The 17,939-nt window shown below is 46.0% G+C and overlaps 1 protein-coding gene across 1 annotated transcript in view; it reads left to right on the top strand.

The window, feature by feature from the left end:
- Positions 1 to 11,680, top strand: part of LOC135376401 (atlastin-2-like) — a 35,622-nt gene extending 23,942 nt beyond the window's left edge. The window contains exons 6-13 of the mRNA XM_064608911.1: positions 887 to 943; positions 1,140 to 1,211; positions 3,077 to 3,220; positions 4,599 to 4,661; positions 4,727 to 4,795; positions 5,710 to 5,787; positions 9,440 to 9,517; positions 11,256 to 11,680. Of these exons, the coding sequence (XP_064464981.1) occupies positions 887 to 943; positions 1,140 to 1,211; positions 3,077 to 3,220; positions 4,599 to 4,661; positions 4,727 to 4,795; positions 5,710 to 5,787; positions 9,440 to 9,517; positions 11,256 to 11,279 (585 nt within the window). The 3' untranslated portion in view covers positions 11,280 to 11,680. The remainder of the gene's footprint in view (positions 1 to 886; positions 944 to 1,139; positions 1,212 to 3,076; positions 3,221 to 4,598; positions 4,662 to 4,726; positions 4,796 to 5,709; positions 5,788 to 9,439; positions 9,518 to 11,255) is intronic.
- The last annotated feature ends 6,259 nt before the right edge of the window (positions 11,681 to 17,939 follow it).

The following is a 17,939-nucleotide window of genomic DNA, read 5'->3' as shown; positions in this document are numbered from 1 at the left end:
GTTCGCTACGCCATGCTTCCTCATCCTGCCGGGATCACAGTCTGATACGATCCGGCGCAGCGCAACGAAAACAGCCCCGGGGATTTCCACATTTCCTAGTGGGAAAGCAATCATATCTGTACCCGGGTTCTGGAATCCGATTAAAGGCAATCCGTGTTCTCATCGTTGGCACTGTTTGGTAGCCCCCAACATGAACACTGAATTAAAGAAAGTCGCACGTCTTACGAGTACTATAGGCCATCCGTCGTTTATTATATAGGACGGATGTTCCTTTCCAGTTTCGTTGAAAAGCTCAATAGGCGACGCCATGTTGAGAAATGCGGGTCCACTGGAGCTCACGCCGTGCACAGCTCTCTGGTCACCGCCAGATGCAGAGCATTGTTCTACTCCCCCGACGGCGGCTGGCTTGGTAGCGCTTTGCCACCGCGCCGCGCTTCGTCGACTGTCATCGAACTATGAACTCACCGGCGGCGGGTGGCGATGCGCGTCGTTGCGCCGCGCGTCGTTACGCACCGATCCGTCGGACTCTAAACCAGGCTTAATAGGCAGTTTTAGCACACCGTTGATGAGGCAATCGTGCCTATCAGTGCCAATCGTAGTCGTGTGTATCTCAGAATCTTATCCTCTCTGCCAATAGTTCAGCTGTACCGCAGCAGGGTGACTCAGCTCCCACTCCTCCGGTCGAAACCGCAGTGAAAGCTACCGTTGCCGATAGCTATACGGTCGAGGACTTTACGTCGGAAGATTCGTTACTTGATGACGAAATCGATCACGCGTCCTTCTTTCATGTCTGTGTTGCACACTGTAGAGCGAATACGGTTTAGTTTTGTTGAGTCCCGTGCTTGAGAGTGAGATTGAGCTGTAAAGAGTCATTCATATGTTTCAGGTTTATTTCAACGTCTTCAGCGGAAAGCAGCTCCCTGAACCCATGACAGTCTTCAACGTAGGTTACATTGCACCTGATCTCGGTAGTGTAGAATCGAATACAAGCAATAGATTTTTGGGAAGAACACACCTCTGACACAACGACGAGAATGCATTAATGCGAGGAACAATTGCAGTTTTCCTTTGTACGTCGTATATATGAGGGGTTTCGATAACCGGGTAGAAATGATATTCAATATTCTTTCTGTTCACAGGCAACAGCATATGTTAATAACAAGCGAATCATCGAAGAAATCGTAAAACAATATGAAACCGAAATGGAAGCGGTAAGTAACTCATTGAAGTTGTTTTCTCACCAGAACTTCCTTTTCTGTCTACCAGTTAGAACAATGTAGGACGGGCACGCTTTTCCGCCCGTCAGGCTAAATATTTCCCTAGTTATCAATCTGGTACTTCATCCAACTAGAACAACCGAAATAATTTTGGTTTGAGAGGATCAATGGGGAGTAGACATCAACGCAGCAACAGTTATTTGGTTGCAGTAACTTTGGGGATAAGCGCTGTGTCGCTGGGACGTGTATTGCAATATATCCCTTATTCAATTCACCAGTGATTATCGCCGCGCATGGTTTAGTCGAACGTGTGGCTTTGTCGACGGTCCAGCGAAATTAACTTGGCTTTCATTTCAATTATGGGCTGGATAATCACATAGTTTCACCGTGGCTTATCTGTCTCATTGACCCCCTATCAGATACCATTTTTTCGCGTGTCTTAGCTGGATCGCAGTTCACCGTACAGATAAATTGATTGGCGAGATCACATTTAACGTGCCTCAGAACCCTGTCTGAGGCCCTGTTTCTCCAACGCCGATTAACACTTGATCCTGTAGTGGCGCTGCAGTTCCACCGGCACCGATGTTAAGAATGGAGACTGGCGAGTCTCGTGAGCAGCTGCTAGGCAGCTGGCGTTCGAGTTCTTGCCTCCGTGCAATAAAGAGTCTACCCACGAAGTCCGGCCACTTCAATTGGCGACGAGGATGCGCGCGTAATTTTCACAATTTTTATTCACACCATTTCTATTGCAATTCTGTGCATGGTCTTTGTTGGATCTCTCCTTATACGTGGATGACTTCATATTTCTGTATTAGAAAAGTAATAATAATAATTGGGGGTTTACGTCGCGAGACAACTGAGATCGTGGGCGACGCCATACCGGTCGGTCTGTGGATTTCTTTTGCCCACCTGAGGTTTCTTTAACACGCGATGCAAGCTCACCGCACGGCACCCCGAATTTAAAGTCCCTCGCCAAAGACGTCGTGTCTTAGCAACTTGTATCCTGCCAACAAGTTGCTGGCGTGCTCGGCCGGGTCCGAATCCGCGATCTCGGCATCAGAAGGCGAACACGCAACCGACTCGGCCACCGGGGCCGGTGTATTAAAAAAGTGAGGTTCTCTTGGTAATTCACGAAGCTCAGTCGCAAAGAATCCCTGAATTAAAAATTGTTGAAAGCCTTTCAAAATGGCACCAAAAGTTTGTAGAAGGTAATTGCCGAAAGTAACAGAAAAATTCGGCGAGTACGTCACTTGAGGCGAAACACCCTGTAGAAATCCCAACACCACGCTTCCAAACGACGGGTCTCCCTCTCGAGGGCTTGGACGGCGCCCCTCATTCGGTCCATACGACATGTACACTGCCATCAGCGTGCTGGTGAAATTTTGGAAGGATTTTCACGTGATTCATTGAGGTTAGTGTGGAACCAGTCTGCCTGAGATTTGGTCCTCGGAGCCAACAGGCACGAAATACACCAGTGATGTACACATTTGTGTGGAATGGACACTACAATATACGTCCACTTCAATGTTTATTCAATTTATTAGTAATGACCAAAAAGAACCTCGCTAGTTTCATTCTAAACATGGACTAACCACCTCGTTGTGCCTTTAATATTGTTACGTTGTATTCTGTTACTTCGTTACTTCTTAATCTGTTAACTTTTATATTGTTATTTTGTATTTTGTTACTTTTTACCGCTGCTGTACGATGTACTTTGGGAGGGTAGCCTTACTCAAGCCTCCTCTGCCTTTTGCTTCCCTTCGACCGAAAGGACAATAAATGATTGAACTGCACTGAAAAAAAGAAAAGAAAAGAAACGTAATGGTCGAGTTCTTTTCATTAAATAATCGTTCTTACAGGTCGCCAGGATGACTGCAGACTCCGATTCTGACAGTGATATCGTAACTGAACATGATAGGCTGATGAGAGTGTGCTTGGAAAAGTTCGAGAGTGCACCCAAGCTGGGAGACTTCGTGACAACTCTTCGGGAAAAGCTGATAGAGGTAATGTACTGTAGTAGCTTTTACGTTCGCTTGTCGCGAACACCATCAACATGATGATGATGATGATGATGATGGTGATCATTATTATTATTATTATTATGAAGCGGTACATTATTATATTTAACTATAACACCGTCAGTAATGTGGTGGGTGGGGTGTTGCCCCTGGGGAAGAAATTCCTCGATCATGTTTAGGAAACTAAAGTGTTTTTGCCCTCGATAAATTCCCTGCTCTTGTTTCGGCTCAAGCGTAAAAATACACCACGCGTAGATAGCATAGAAACATACACATTGCATGGAATATGCGCCCGGAATTAAATGTCACTTCGTATTCCCAGTTTTAGTATTCCGGTGCTTGTTGCTGATAAGCTGTGTTGTGGTGAGTCAGATGTATAAGGGCGGCAGCAGTTTCTTTTCATTGTAGTAGGAGCTACTATCAGCATTCGGGTAAAAAAAAACAAAAAAATAAACATGATGACATTATTAGCAACACGGCTTATGGTCACACGTTTCATTCCCATTTACTCGACTAACAAGATTTCTGCGGCAAATAGAGGAGTGTTGTAAGTGTGGGCGTCTTTGATATACGACTGGCTAAATCTGTAAAGGACCACCTTGAGCAGGTATGATGATGTTATTGGCTGAAAGTAAGTATTGGCTCAGTTGAAATCGTTATTGAGATTGTGCTGAATAATGGCGTGTTGCATCCATTTGCCCACCTGTATTTCCATAGATCACACTTGACAGCGTTCGTTTTATGTTCTTGCTTATTGTCCTCTAGGCTTTCTTGCTCTCCAATTGCAACGCTTGTGCACCACATTGACTTGTTGTTTTGGAATGAGGTAGCATCGCAGTTTTGGAATCCCGGGAATGTCGTTAAAAAGACACGTAGAATAATGTCGTAATGGAAGTTTGTTACTTGAAACGTCGGGCATCTGCAACCGGTCATGCAATGCAATTTCTGCTGTTTCTAAAAATTCCGCACATTTTCTGCTCCGGGCTGTCCCCAACCGTGCCAGGCTTGGTATTTTGGTTGTTGCTTCCTAGTTCCACTGTTGCAATTCTCAAAACGCATTATCGCAGAGATTGGTATCTGTTAGGAATTTCAACGTAGTCTAGCAGCCGGAGTAGTGTACTTTCCGCTATGAGGAATTCTGTGTGTACGATTGTGGGCAGCAAATAAAATGTGACCCGCAGTGACGTTTTTCACGATGGAGGATCAAAACTGGATATTGTTCTGGAGGAGTGCCTGCGAATACTCTGAGAAGAGGTTCCAAGACTAACACACATCGCACATTTTAGCCACGATTATGGATGAGAAGCTATATTTACTGATACGCGTAACATACATATATAAAAAGTTGATATTTTCGTTGCAGGAGCTGAATAGTCGCTACGACACCTTGAAACGCACTCGCAATATGCTGAGGGAGTATAGCCATGTAAGTCGAGTTATTATGCGCGTTCCTGAGCTTGTGTGTCGTCCTATAAGCCTCATTGTGTGCAGGAAATGAAGAACCGGGTCGCTGAGGAGCGAGAGCTTTGTCAACGTGAATACCAAGCAAGAATGGAGAAGGTAATGGTTACAATGTCACTTTTTATGATTTTACCTGCAGTCATGTGACTTGTAGTCAGCCCTAAGCGAGGGTAAGCCCTAAGCGAGAGTGTCTGCCGACCGGGGCACCTTTTAGCGGAAATGCAGTCGTAACTTGCCTCCGCTGTGTAACCGACGTGCCGTGAACGTTTGCAAAAAACAGAATCTAATAGCCCTCTACCCGAGAAACGTCATCATGACATTGGTAGACTGACTGAAACCGAAATAATTTTCGGAAAGGGGGGGAGGACTGGGTTCCACGAATGGGCTCTTGTTGGCTGCTTCCTATTGAAAGAAAAGAGGGACTGAAGATGTCCCCCCACAAAAAAAAAAGAAAAAAAAAAGAAACGTGGCTTTCGGGGGTGACCTTGTTCGCCCACAGCTTCCAGCATAGTTGGACTCTACCAAATTGGTGGCGCTGTCGATAACAGTATGACATTTCTTTTCAAACAGGGAGATGTCTACCATTAAGAAATTTAATTGCGATTCTAAATTCATTCGTCATTACCGTTGTCTCAGCATCACGTCTGACTATTTCCAAGTTTGGTTTTCTTGATTGGGACATTCACGGCATTCAAAGTAGCTTACTAGAAATTTGATGGCATCACAGCGCTTTGTGAATTTGAGGTTTGTCAGGTTGTCGTGATGTAGAGTTCGCTTCCGAGAGCATCTAGTTCATAACAAGCCTCGACAACAAGCTCTCACTTACCATAATAATGCGAAGCATCGTAATTTACAGTGCGCACGGAATATCAGCACACAAATTCGCCGAAAGAGAAAAAAAGAATCGTACAGGAACAAAAAGTAGATTGGGACAAGTGCATGATGTTCATCACGATTTCCGTTCATTTTTTTTTTTTTTTTCCCGCGCTAATCAAGCTCCTTTTCTCTGTTAGATGTTTCAGGAGGAGAGCGAGAGACGTGCCAAGGAGATGAGAGATGTGGCCGAAGCGCACAACTTAGATTTGAAAAAGGTAAATTCAATACTTTGTTCTCTTTTGACATTTCTCATAGCTCTGTTACAACACACATTATTCTCATTTTTTTGCGATAATAAACGGGCTGCTTACCGAAAAAATAAGGTTTCCGACTCCGATAATTAACAAAAAGCTATTTTCTTGTCGTTCTTTTGTCGTTTCCAACATATCTTCGATTAATGGTTCGAATATGTGTGGGCAACATGTCGTGAGGTGGAGCAACCAGAGTAGAGCTGTGCACCACATCATACCGAAACATCGCAATTTCGAACGAAGTTCTGGATAAGGAGGAACGGATAGAGCGTTAAGAGAACAATGGCTTATGAAAAAATAAAAATATAAAATGCGCGCACGTGAGAGAGAGACAGAGAGATATTATGCGTTTAATGGCACAACGGCAACAAAGGCCATAGAGCGCCAAAACTATGGTGAGTGTGTGGGAAATGGTTATGGGAGAGATGATGTGAGAGAGAGTGTGTGTGGTAGTTAAAAGCTATCTACAGGTATGGAGCGATGAGATGGTCCAGGATAAGAGAGAGAGGAGGATGATGATAACAAGTGAGTATGGCACTTGAGAGCTATCTACAAGTGTGAGCGATGACGTGATCCAGGATTAGATATTTACATGAGGAGTTCGGTGATATTAGAGAAAAGCGGAGCAATACTTAACATCTACATGTGACTAAGTCACCCACACATAGTCAAAAACTGGATGACATTATTAAACGGCACAAGAGGAGTGTCAGCCAGTAGAAGGGCTGGGTGGAATGGGACATGGTATCTGTAGAATGCGGTGAAATACTGTTGGCGTTGGTGTTCGAAATAAGGGCAGGATGTCAGTACACTCTTAAAAAAGGGTGTACTTTAACTACTTTTTTGCTACATATATAACTCCCTTTTGGAGAGTACAATTACGCTCAAAAGGGTGTCCCCTCACTCCCTCAAGGGAGTAGCATAACACCTTTCTCCCCACTCCCTTTCTACTGGAGAGTAATATTACTCCCCTGCAGGGAGAAGGTGTTATGCTACCCCGTTGAAGGAGTGAGGAGACACCCTTTTGAGCGTAATTGTACTCTCCAAAAGGGTGTTATATATGTGGCAAGGAAAGGAGTTAAAGTACACCCTTTTTTTAGGAGTGTACGTGCAAGACAATCAAGCTGTCACCGCAGTGCGCGCAAGCTTGCGGATCCTGACCTCTGGAGTAGGTGGTTATGTGTGAGCCATGTGTGCCCAATCCTCAATCTCGCGTAAAGAACTTCGGAGGATCTGTTGATGTGCGGGGGGAAACGGTGTGGCTGTGTGACGTGTAGCTTGTTATTTTCTGCCATGTCCCACTCCTGCTGCCACTGTGTGTAGACAGCTCTCTTTAACACTGGCAGGATGTCTTGGTAGGGTAGTCCTAGAGATCACTCCTCTTATGCAAACGCTCGCCGAGCGTCACGGTTGGCTCGTTTATACCCCAGGATCCCAATGTGGCTGGGGACCCAGCAGAGACAGATTGAAGAGCATCGGGAAGAAAGCTGAGTCGCAAGCGCACGAACTCGCTTGACGAGGTGATTATTGGTGTCAGAGCATGAAAGCAGCCCACGCACAGAGCTTAGCGAATCGGAGTAAATAACTGAATTTTGAAGGTCGTTTTGTTGAATGTGCCGCAGAGCCAGGAGTATGGCGTAAAGCTCTGCAGTGAAAACTGTGGCGTTCGTGTTCAGGCGTGCAATATAAAATGCACCAATAGATGGGAAAATTGTAGCATATAATGCTCCTCTCAGATCAAACCTTGACTACGCAGCAGTGGAATAGCCATCCGACATTAGAATCACGCCGCAGGCTTCTCATCTCTTGCATTTCGGTTACCAGATTGTGTAAGACCTGCTATTGTGAGGACAGCATGGCTGGGTCATTGGGATCAATTGTCAACCCCCGTTTTAGCAGGAACCAATGTAATTTAGGTGGGCTCACTTTCTAAGAAGGTCTATGAGGAATTTTTGTTCTCGGACTTCTCGAATACTTTGCTAACTTTCTACACGAAACGGGAACTTGCGTGTTCCTCTCGACTTTGTCTAGGGAATGACATAATTTTGAAGGCCCGAAGCGCTCCAGTGAGTTTTAAGCAAATTAAAGCTTGCAATATTTTCAACATATGGGAATCTACGGGAAGTGCAACAAAACTTTGCTCGAAGCACGCACAACCGCGATATCTGGGCCAAGCATAAACCATTCCTTACAGTGACGGTCAAGAAAATGATTGCAGTCGACAAATTCGATAAAATCGCTAAAAGCAATAAGGACGACACAGGACCGACGCACTGTACTTTCAACAAATGTATAAATGTACACTGCGTCCGTCCTGTGTGTTCCTTGGTGTTTCTAGCACTGGTTTCGATTTGATCATGTGTGACCAGTACTTGGTACTTGGATAAAACTTACTGCAGTTTTCCAGATCTCTGAGAATGAAAATAAAGTTTTTCGCGTTTGCTAGCATCTCCTGCAGACTGCGGCCGATTAGACCACTTCCTTAGAGGGTGGGAAGAAAGCAGGACAAATGAAACAATTTTCTGGCGGTGCTGCCATCCCTCACCGGAAGCGGATGTAAACTGTACTTCATGAGTCCGCCTTAAGTAGTAGTTCTTCATACGCACACTAGAACACTGGAATTCATTACCCAATACTGTCCTGAAAATGAGGAAACTTCATAAACGGTCTGGACAACCCCGTGTTGCTTATGGTTCCTGAGTGCACCCTGGCAACAATGAGCGCGATGTCTGGTAGTTTTCTACAACCGACCATAGACGAGTGATGAGACAGGACATCCCAAGAAACACTTATTTGCAATCCCACATCCGCCCTTTCCAGCCGTTCTTCTTGCTTCTCGGCAATGCACCAGGGCGGAGCAGTATACTATTTTTATTACTATTAATGTATTGTATATCAGTATCATTTGGAATACCACTGTATTACTAATACAATAACAGGCTGCGAGGGAGGAGTTCTGATAGCACTGTCCTAAGCCGCTAGCACTCATTTGGATCACGAATACCGTCGCATTGCTATGCGCTACTTGCGCGAGAGCGCACAGCAGATAAACGACGGCAAAGGAGAAGCATGCCACAAGAGCAGTCGAAGTGGCCACAGCTTGAGTCCAAAGGAAGCGGACATGCTCACAGACGGAATATCTCGAACGCAGCGTCAAATCGGACGGCGCTGGCTTCCCTTCGGCCACGCGCTCGCGTTATACTGTTAAGCGTACCCAGCCCTATACAGATTTAGTTATGTCGTTTATATACACAAGGAACAATACTGGGCGTGCACAGTTCTCTGATGAATTGATTATACGTTAGCTCTAGTTGAACAGGCCCGGTTTCACAAACGGGGGTTAACATTGAACCGATATCAAGAGTTGCTAAAACTTCAAATTGACACTCAGTTCTTTCTTAGTTAGTGTTTATCGTGGTGAATGTTTTGATTGGCAGTAACTGCCGTTGGCGAAGCACAGCTCAGGGCTAAATTCCAGTTGAGGGACCGCTGATCTCGGTTCAAATGTTTATCGGTGTTGGTGATCCCAGGCCCCAAGTGTCAAAAAAGAAACAAACTGTTGCCTAGATAATAAATGCGCCTATATCCATGAACTGACCGTTGCATTCTACGTTAGCTGATTGAAGAAGAGAGGCGAAGACATGAGGACGAGAAGGCTGAATTGTGCAGAGAATTTCAACTACGTGAAAGTCAGGTAAGCACATACAGTCAGTACAAAACAACACCCTACGTGCAAAAGTCCCAGTCCGACCCTTGCCAGGAAACAGCAAGGCCAACGAAGTTGGGCGCGCTGTGTATGTTATCTTATCTTTTTTTTTCTAGATCATCTGGTCCTATTTCACGCCGCGAAATCATACATGGCTGTTGTTCGCAAGTGTGCGCACAAGCACAATGCGGTTGTATCGCTCAGGGTAGGCAGGTGCAGCTTGAAGCAGAGTTAACTGGAATGCGCTCCTACCTGCGGAGCGGGAAGAGCGCCACCTCAGCGGCGCTTAGGAGAAGTAAACGAAAATAGTGCTAGGACTCTCCCACATGAGCCTCGAGGGTGTCCACCTAGCCACGAGCTGTTGACTGGAGATTGCCCTCGGCTATTGTTATCATCGCGACATCTGGTTTGGCTTGCGGCGATTACGCAGAGGCGTGCTTCCTCTGCGTGTATCACTGAGATAACGGCATCGTATCGGCGCAATATAGACCAGTGCACACCCTTGCATACTTGCTGCAAGACCCAAACAAGCGCCTTGATGACAACCATAGGTGAGGGTATTGCCGATGCAGCAGCGCGTGTCAAGGAGGACTCCTCCGCAACACAAGTGGGACACTGGGAACACTCTTTTCCTTTGTTTCTCCTAAGACGCTAGAGTGTCTCTCTTCCCGCTCCGAGGCGTGTTCAAGTTCACTCTTCTTCGAGCTGTACAGTAGCTGAAGGAAACAGCGACACAGGAGCACGCACCGGTTTCTGTTTTTAGGATTGCAAGCCTCGGACATCCACTCTGCAACATTGCGTTTTAAATCACCGAAATATTTATATTCATATTATTTATAATAATAATATTAATAACATATCATGACATAACGTAATAATATTGATGAACGTAACGAACCTTGAAAGCAAAAGCAAAATAAAGCCAATAGAGGGGCTAATAGAGCAAATCAAATACAGAAAGCTGGTATGATGTTGACGCTGGCTGTAAAAAACAGTGTCGCGTCGAAATGGACCATATCCTTCATACGTGCTGCAACCTAGTTCCCAAAGGAGAAATGATCCATTAGTTTTTGAAAATTTCGCCCACTCCTCGAGAAGCACCTTCTATAAATGCACCTGTATAACACTACAAACTACAATAATAATGCACAAGAATGATGATGATGATTAGCATTTTTATGGCGCATCAGGGACAAGGCCGTAATGCGTCAAAACACTGTTAAGAGTCTCATCACTTATAAATGGAGTGATAAGGTTGTAAGCAGTACGTGATACAAATTAACCCAAGTATTATGCTTTCAAGAAGACGGTTTGCTTAAAATTACGAGGCGCGCTTAACAAAGCGGTGTTTCTAACGAACATTGTAGATGCTGCTAGAGAGTAAAATTGTTTTATCACACGGAATTTGCGCTTGGTGGAGCTGTAGGTGATTCCTCCGGGAAGTGACGATGGCGAAGTGGTTGATACAACGGGCAGGAGATAAGGATTTACAGTACAGAAAGGAGTTCCCACCAATGCGCGCACTCGGGTAGCCCGTCTCTGCGAAGAAGAATAGCTAAATATAATAATTAACAAAATTAAGAAGAACATCAACAATAACCATAATCAGTTAATTGTTTCTCCCTTGTGAAACTGTTATACCGCTTCTTGACGCAGTGCAAAGATTCTTCCCTATACTCCTGCTTTGTATGAATTGTAATGGCATTTGTTGTTCTTCCAACCTCAGCAAGACCCGTGCGTCATACTTTAAGAACCAGAGGCTGCGAGACCCTCCTCTATACGGACCAGTCAAGGCTGCGCCGGGACTTTGGTTAAAGGTTACACGCTGTTGCTAGCAACGATGACAGTATTCGCCGAGTATGGGAACTGCAGTTCAACTCAATTGGATTCACTATTTACATGCCTGTATTTGTCTTTTGCATTTCCAAGACGGTTTTTTACGGCAAATTCCGAGCCGAATTGAATAAGTTTAATCGCAACACCAGCCGTGTATCTTAGCATTGTTTAATCATGGACAACACTCGCAGTAAACTTTGACAGTAATTTACAATTAGCACACGTACGGACTGGTTGCTCGTTGCTAAAGGTGTTGTAACTAGTAACTGTCTAGCAACAGGCTTTTCACTTGCGGAAATAAAGACCGTGAACCTACCTTCTTTGTTCAACAAACTACTGAATAATGGTTTGCTTTCTTGGGAGGCATCTGCTTACGTTACTAAATCGTATGTGTTATAAGTTAGTATGTCACCTACAAGATATCTTATTAGTGACTAGATGTTGTACAACTACTTTTATGTATTTAGTTCAGATTTAATAGATTGTGAATGTGCAGGATCAGTCTAAATTGTAAACTGGAATTCCCATGACAGAACTGATGTTCTGAGGCTGGAAGGGACAAATACATACAAAGCCTCAATCTGCCCAAGAAATTAACGATGAAGGATGAAAGTCACTGAAAAGGTTAGCCATCTGTAGGACTCGAACCCTCATCTTCTGGATTGCCGGTTCAGGGCTCTACCAATTGAGCTAAGCTAACACGCCTTCTCAGCGACTTTCAGGGTGCGTCACCTGAAGGGACAAACCAGCACTCTCTCTCTCACTTATCCTCCTTTCACTCTTACATTTTTCTCACTCACACACACATTCATACGACGGGATCGACGCAGGCGGCAACTGATGAACATGACAAAACTGACGTTCTGAGGCTGGAACAACATAGAAGTGACAGCTACATACAGAGCCTCAATTTGCCTAAGAAATTAACGATGAAGGATGAAAGTCACTGAAAAGGTTAGCCATCTGTAGGACTCGAACCCTGGATTGCCGGTCCAGGATTGCCGGTTCTGGATTGCCGGTCCAGGGCTCTACCAATTAGCTAAGCTAACACGCCTTCTCAGCGACTTCCAGGGTGCGTCATCTGAAGGGACAAACCAGCCACTCTCTCTCACTTATCCTCCTTTCACTCTTACATTTTTCTCACTGACACACACAATCATACGACGGGATCGACGCAGGCGGCAACTGATGAACATGACAGAACTGACGTTCTGAGGCTGGAACAACATAGAAGGGACAAATACATACAGAGCATCAATTTGCCTAAGAAATTAACGATGAAGGATGAAAGTCACTGAAAAGGTTAGCCATCTGTAGGACTCGAACCCTGGATTGCCGGTCCAGGATTGCCGGTTCTGGATTGCCGGTCCAGGGCTCTACCAATTAGCTAAGCTAACACGCCTTCTCAGCGACTTCCATTCCTACAGCTGGCTGACCTTTTCAGTGACTTTCATCCTTCATCGTGGAATTCTCATTTGAAAACAAAACAAAAAAAAGAATTGGTCTGATTGGACATTTTCCAATTCAAGTCAATTGGGATTCCGGGTGTGTTTTCGTCACCCATTGGACTGAAACCATTTGGAACCAATTGGTCCCCCATTACAAATATCTGGCAAGCAGGGGCTTACCAATTAGTCCCATACACTCTACCAATCCAAATGATTACGTCAAATGGTCCAGGTGAGCTCAATAAGGCTTCCAATTTTAAAGAAGTTGCCCAGCCGGGTCTGCCACGAATGGCTACATCTATGGTTCGATCAGAGAATATGACACAGAAACATATTGCCTGCGTCGACTGCGGAAAACTCAACGAGGTCACGAAGAAGGACGTTTACCCGTTACCACGCATCGACGACATACTCGATCGTCTCCAAAATGCGAAGTTCTTCTCAACGGTGGACCTCAAGACGGGGTACTGGCAAGTGGAAGTCGACGAACGCCATCGTGAGAACACGGCCTTCGTTACTCCGGATGGGCTTTACGAATTCAAGGTTACGCCGTTCGACCTCTCCACAGCTCCAGCTACGTTTCAGCGGGTCATGGACACCGTACTGGCAGGGTTAAAATGGCAAACCTGTCTTGTGTACCTCGACGACGTCGTGGTCCTCGCAAGAACATTCGAGGAACATGTAGAACGGCTGAAGCAAGTTCTCGAAGCAATCAGAGCTGCCGGACTATCGCTAAAACCTGAAAAAAATGTCGGTTCGCCTACCAAGTACTCATGTTTCTCGGCCATCTCGTAAGCGGCAACGGCATACGCAAGGATTCCGAAAAGACAGCGGTTATCGCCAATTACCACGTTCCTTCTAAAGTTAAAGTCGTACGAAGCTTCCTTGGTCTCTGCGCCTACTATCGCCCGCTTCATCTCAAGTTTCTCGAAAACCGCGTCACCGCTCAACGCACTGACGAAGGGTGGCGCTTCTTTTGAGTGGCGCGAAGCGCAACAACGGGCCTTCGACGAATTAAAGACACGCCTCCAAACTGCACCTGTGCTGGCACACTTCAACCGCAACGCCGAAACCGAAATACATACCGACACAAGCAATGAAGGTTTCGAGGCAGTGCTGGTTAAACTACGAGTTGGCCTCGAACGTGTCATCGCTTACGGAAGTAGAACGCTATCCAGGGCCGAGAAAAACTACTCGGCAACAGAGAAGGAGTGCCTTGCACTTATATAGGCAAACAAAAAGCTGCGTTCCTACTTATACGGACGCCCGTTCAAAGTAGTTACAGACCATCATGCTCTATGGTGGCTCGCCGGCCTGAGAGACCCGTCGGGTCGATTAGCACTCGGGCTGGCAACGTCCCTGGCGTCTTCAGACGATCACACCTGATGAACGACGGACTCCGTCCGAAAGCTTGTTTTTGAATAAAATAAATGTTTCAATCTCTTTAACCACTTTTTATTCACTTGCGAGTGCTAAACTTCTGTCATTTTTGCCTGTCAGTAGCGGTATCCTCTACAAGCAGAATCACGAACCACAAGGCGCTACATGGCTTCTAGTTGTACCTTCGGGGATGCGCCCGGAAATTCTCGTATCCTGTCACGACGAGCCGTCTTCCGGTCACCTGGTGTACAGCAGAGCACTGGCCCGCATAAGGAAAAAATATACTGACCAAAGCTAGCCAAAGCTGTCCATCATTACGTGAGAACGTGCAGGGAATGTCAACGCCGAAAAACGCCACCAGTGCGTACGTCTGAATGCCTTCAGCCGATTCCGCCGCCGTCGGCACCGTTTGAGCAGGTGAGGATTGACCTACTCGGACCCTTCCCGAGATCGTGTTCAGGAAATCGTTGGATAATCGTGGCGACGGACTACTTAACACGCTACGCCGAGACAAAAGCCCTCCCTCAAGGGATTGCCGCTGAAGTGGTGAAGTTCTTTGAATGCATTGTACTCCGGCACAGAGCTCCCACGACCATTATTACCGACAGAGGAACAGCATTCACAAGAAGACTCACCCAAGAAATTATCCGCCTCAGCCATACCGTCCACCGCAGAATTACGGCGTACCATCCACGAACAAACGGCCTCACCGAGCCGCTAAACAAAACTCTTGCCGACATGATTTCGATGTACGTCGACGTAGAGCACAAGACGTGAGACGAAATACTGCCGTACGTCACGTTCGCTTACAACACTGCAGTCCAAGAAACAACCGGGTTCACGCCGTTTCACCTTGTGCACGGACGTGATGCAGCAACGATGCTCGACGCGATGCTGTCTCACTAGCCCAGTGAAGAAGAAAGCGATGCCCTGGACTTCACCCAACAAGCCGAGGAAGCTCGCCAGGCTACTGATCGGACAGCAACACCTCGAGGATACGAGAAGGTACAATCTACGTCGACGAAACAGTTTAGCCCAGGAGATCTGGTATGGGTGTGAACTCCGATCCGATGACGAAGGTTAAGCGAGAAACTTCAAAAACGCTATTTCGGCCCATACAAAATACTCCGAAGCATAGGAGAGGTGGAATATGAAGTAGTGCGTCAAGACAGCACAGATTCTCGGCGACCCATGAAATAGTTCAAGTTGTTCGCCGAAAGCCCTATTACTCCAGGTAGATTGGACGATCCCCGGAACCAGAAGAAAATTGGCTACCTCGAGAGCCCGGAACGCCCGCCGAATCTGCTATAGCACAAGTTCAAGCATCGGGACAATGCCACGTCTACGGAGGGGGCAATGCCACGTATCATCTTTGAAGCGACCACACGGAACAGCGGCAGCGGGCGGGGAGGCGTCGAGCGACGGGCTGAGATCCACGACAGGCCGCGCTGATTACCGAGCGATGTTTCCAGAAGCATCGTTTCCTTCGCTCGCATTAATCTCATGGCCGGATCGACCACCTAGGAGAAGCTTCTCTTCTTCACCGATGTTCTTCACTTTCTACAATGTTCGCCGGTGTGTATAAAAGCTTGTGGCCTCCCAGCCGGAGCATTCTTTACCTTAGTTCTCTGCGCTCTTGTGTTAGCCACCTAAGCAGTTAGAATATAGCGTTCGCCGATTATTCGCCGTCTCGCTCGTCTGTTTTCATCGCGTGACAATATGTAGGAGGTAACAACTTCTTGTTTGTTGTACGTTTGGACTTCCTTGTTGTCTAGAATTGCCCTGAACAAAGTGCCTTACAACTGTCATATTATGAATAGTTATGAGCTATCTGGTGCAAGCCGATGACACATCATAAAAAGTGGGGGGGGGGGTCAGATAAAGGTACACATCTCTCGAGTTACCAATACGTTCAGCCACCTCAGCTCAGATTTGGGAGTTCGTGAAATTCGCAACTGTCCTACACGGGCCGCTTGTCCTTTCTCGTAACTCAGCTGGTGCATGGATGCGAAAAGAAAATTCTACGCATAACACGGCAGCCCACGACACGGATACAATAATGTTCACGTTCTTACACTGTTCGAAAAACCAGACGAAACACGTCATTCACGGAGCTGCACAAACGACACGATCGACGCCAACGGAAACTCGTTCAGACAGCTTCTGGGTGATGCCGATGCGCTGCGTCAGACGTGACGATATGAGCATCAAAGTTTCGGTTTAAAACTGAAGTGAAGACAGCGAAAGTTTTGCCCGTGCGATATAGAACCACGAGCTTTCTTTGCAATTATCATTTTATATTCCATCCAGCTGTGGCTATGAAAGCTATTTACCCATTTTTTGCAATTTGTACCGAAAAATCTCGGCGTTCGGAAGACAACTAATCCTTAAAATATAAAATAGTGACGACATTAATTAAATTACTGTTGCTTATTGATAGCTTGAATAGTTTAGGCACACATGCACTGACTAATTGTACCGAAAATACTGAGTCATACATCACTTACTTTACAAGTTTACATGGGAATCTGTTGCCAATCGGCCAACAGTTGCTATTTGCCCGCGAATCGAGGTGACCAGTTGGAGAGCGTGAGACCAAATGGAATTGGAGTTCCCCTACACAATGTCCAACTGAATGTCCAGTTGGAGTGAGTGAAGCCCAATGAACCTTCCAAATGGTGCCTAATTACCAAATGAATAGTCCAGTTGGAACTGAAAGATTCAACAGGTTTTGAGTTGGGACCTGTTGCTTCCCATTCATACCAATTAGAAATTCTAATTGGACAAATTCCTTTTTTTTTCGACTGGGAGAATGCTTGTGACATTTTTTTTCTGTTGTTCTTGGGATGCGTCTACCGTTTCCTTTTGGATTTGGTAACCGTCGAGTGGCAACGGGCACCGTTGCTACTACTGCTAAACGAACTAAGTACCCCTGTCCACGGACTCTCATATCCTTACTTCCCAGGTGTCTGCAAACACCTTCCCCGGTGAGTATTTTGTCGTATAATGTTGTACCAGCAACTGTACCTGCTCTGTAAGGGGAAATTGCATCTTAAAAGGATTGAGACACTTCGTCGCAGGTCATCGCAGATAAGCGTAAGCTGCATGAAACTTGCCAGCCTTTATTTCCAATTTTACAGCGAGCGGGGAGGGTAGCACAAGCGTGAAAAATTAGTGCGGTGAATAATGAAATGCACCGGGCTGGTACAGCACAGCACGTGATGCCGCCAGGGACGCGGAGAGGTCACGTGCTTGCACCAGCCTGTATGTGTGTCAGTCGTGTGTGTGCCTTGTTCGGGTGTGCGATCGAGATGTCTCGATCCTTGCTCGGATGTCTATATTTGGCCAAGTACAACTCGTAGAAGAATACTTCTGTTTCCAGAGGACCCTGCAGGGCAATGAACCGCACCCAGTGTCTGAAAGCCCTTTGGTGCTTTTAGAGATTTCAGTAGCCAGTCCCGTAATGAAGACCTCGGGATGATAACTTTCTATACCACATCAAGAAGGAGCACGCTTGAGGTCACCTTAATTTAGTAGATATAATTATTCCATAAGTTCTGTGTTGCGCATGACATAACTGAGGAGCGTAACCAGATGAGGACACGTAACAGATTACGTGAGAATCAAAACAACATTAATGACAATATTGAGGGATGGTTTGCTCACCAAAGTAGCACGTGCGGATGCCAACATATGCTACCTGGTAGTTGTATAGTATAGAGAGAAATCGTGACGCACGCGCAATG

The sequence above is a fragment of the Ornithodoros turicata genome, chromosome 1 (assembly GCF_037126465.1).
Source record: "Ornithodoros turicata isolate Travis chromosome 1, ASM3712646v1, whole genome shotgun sequence".
Lineage (NCBI taxonomy): Eukaryota > Metazoa > Arthropoda > Arachnida > Ixodida > Argasidae > Ornithodoros > Ornithodoros turicata.
This window is presented reverse-complemented; position numbering and strand designations above follow the sequence as displayed.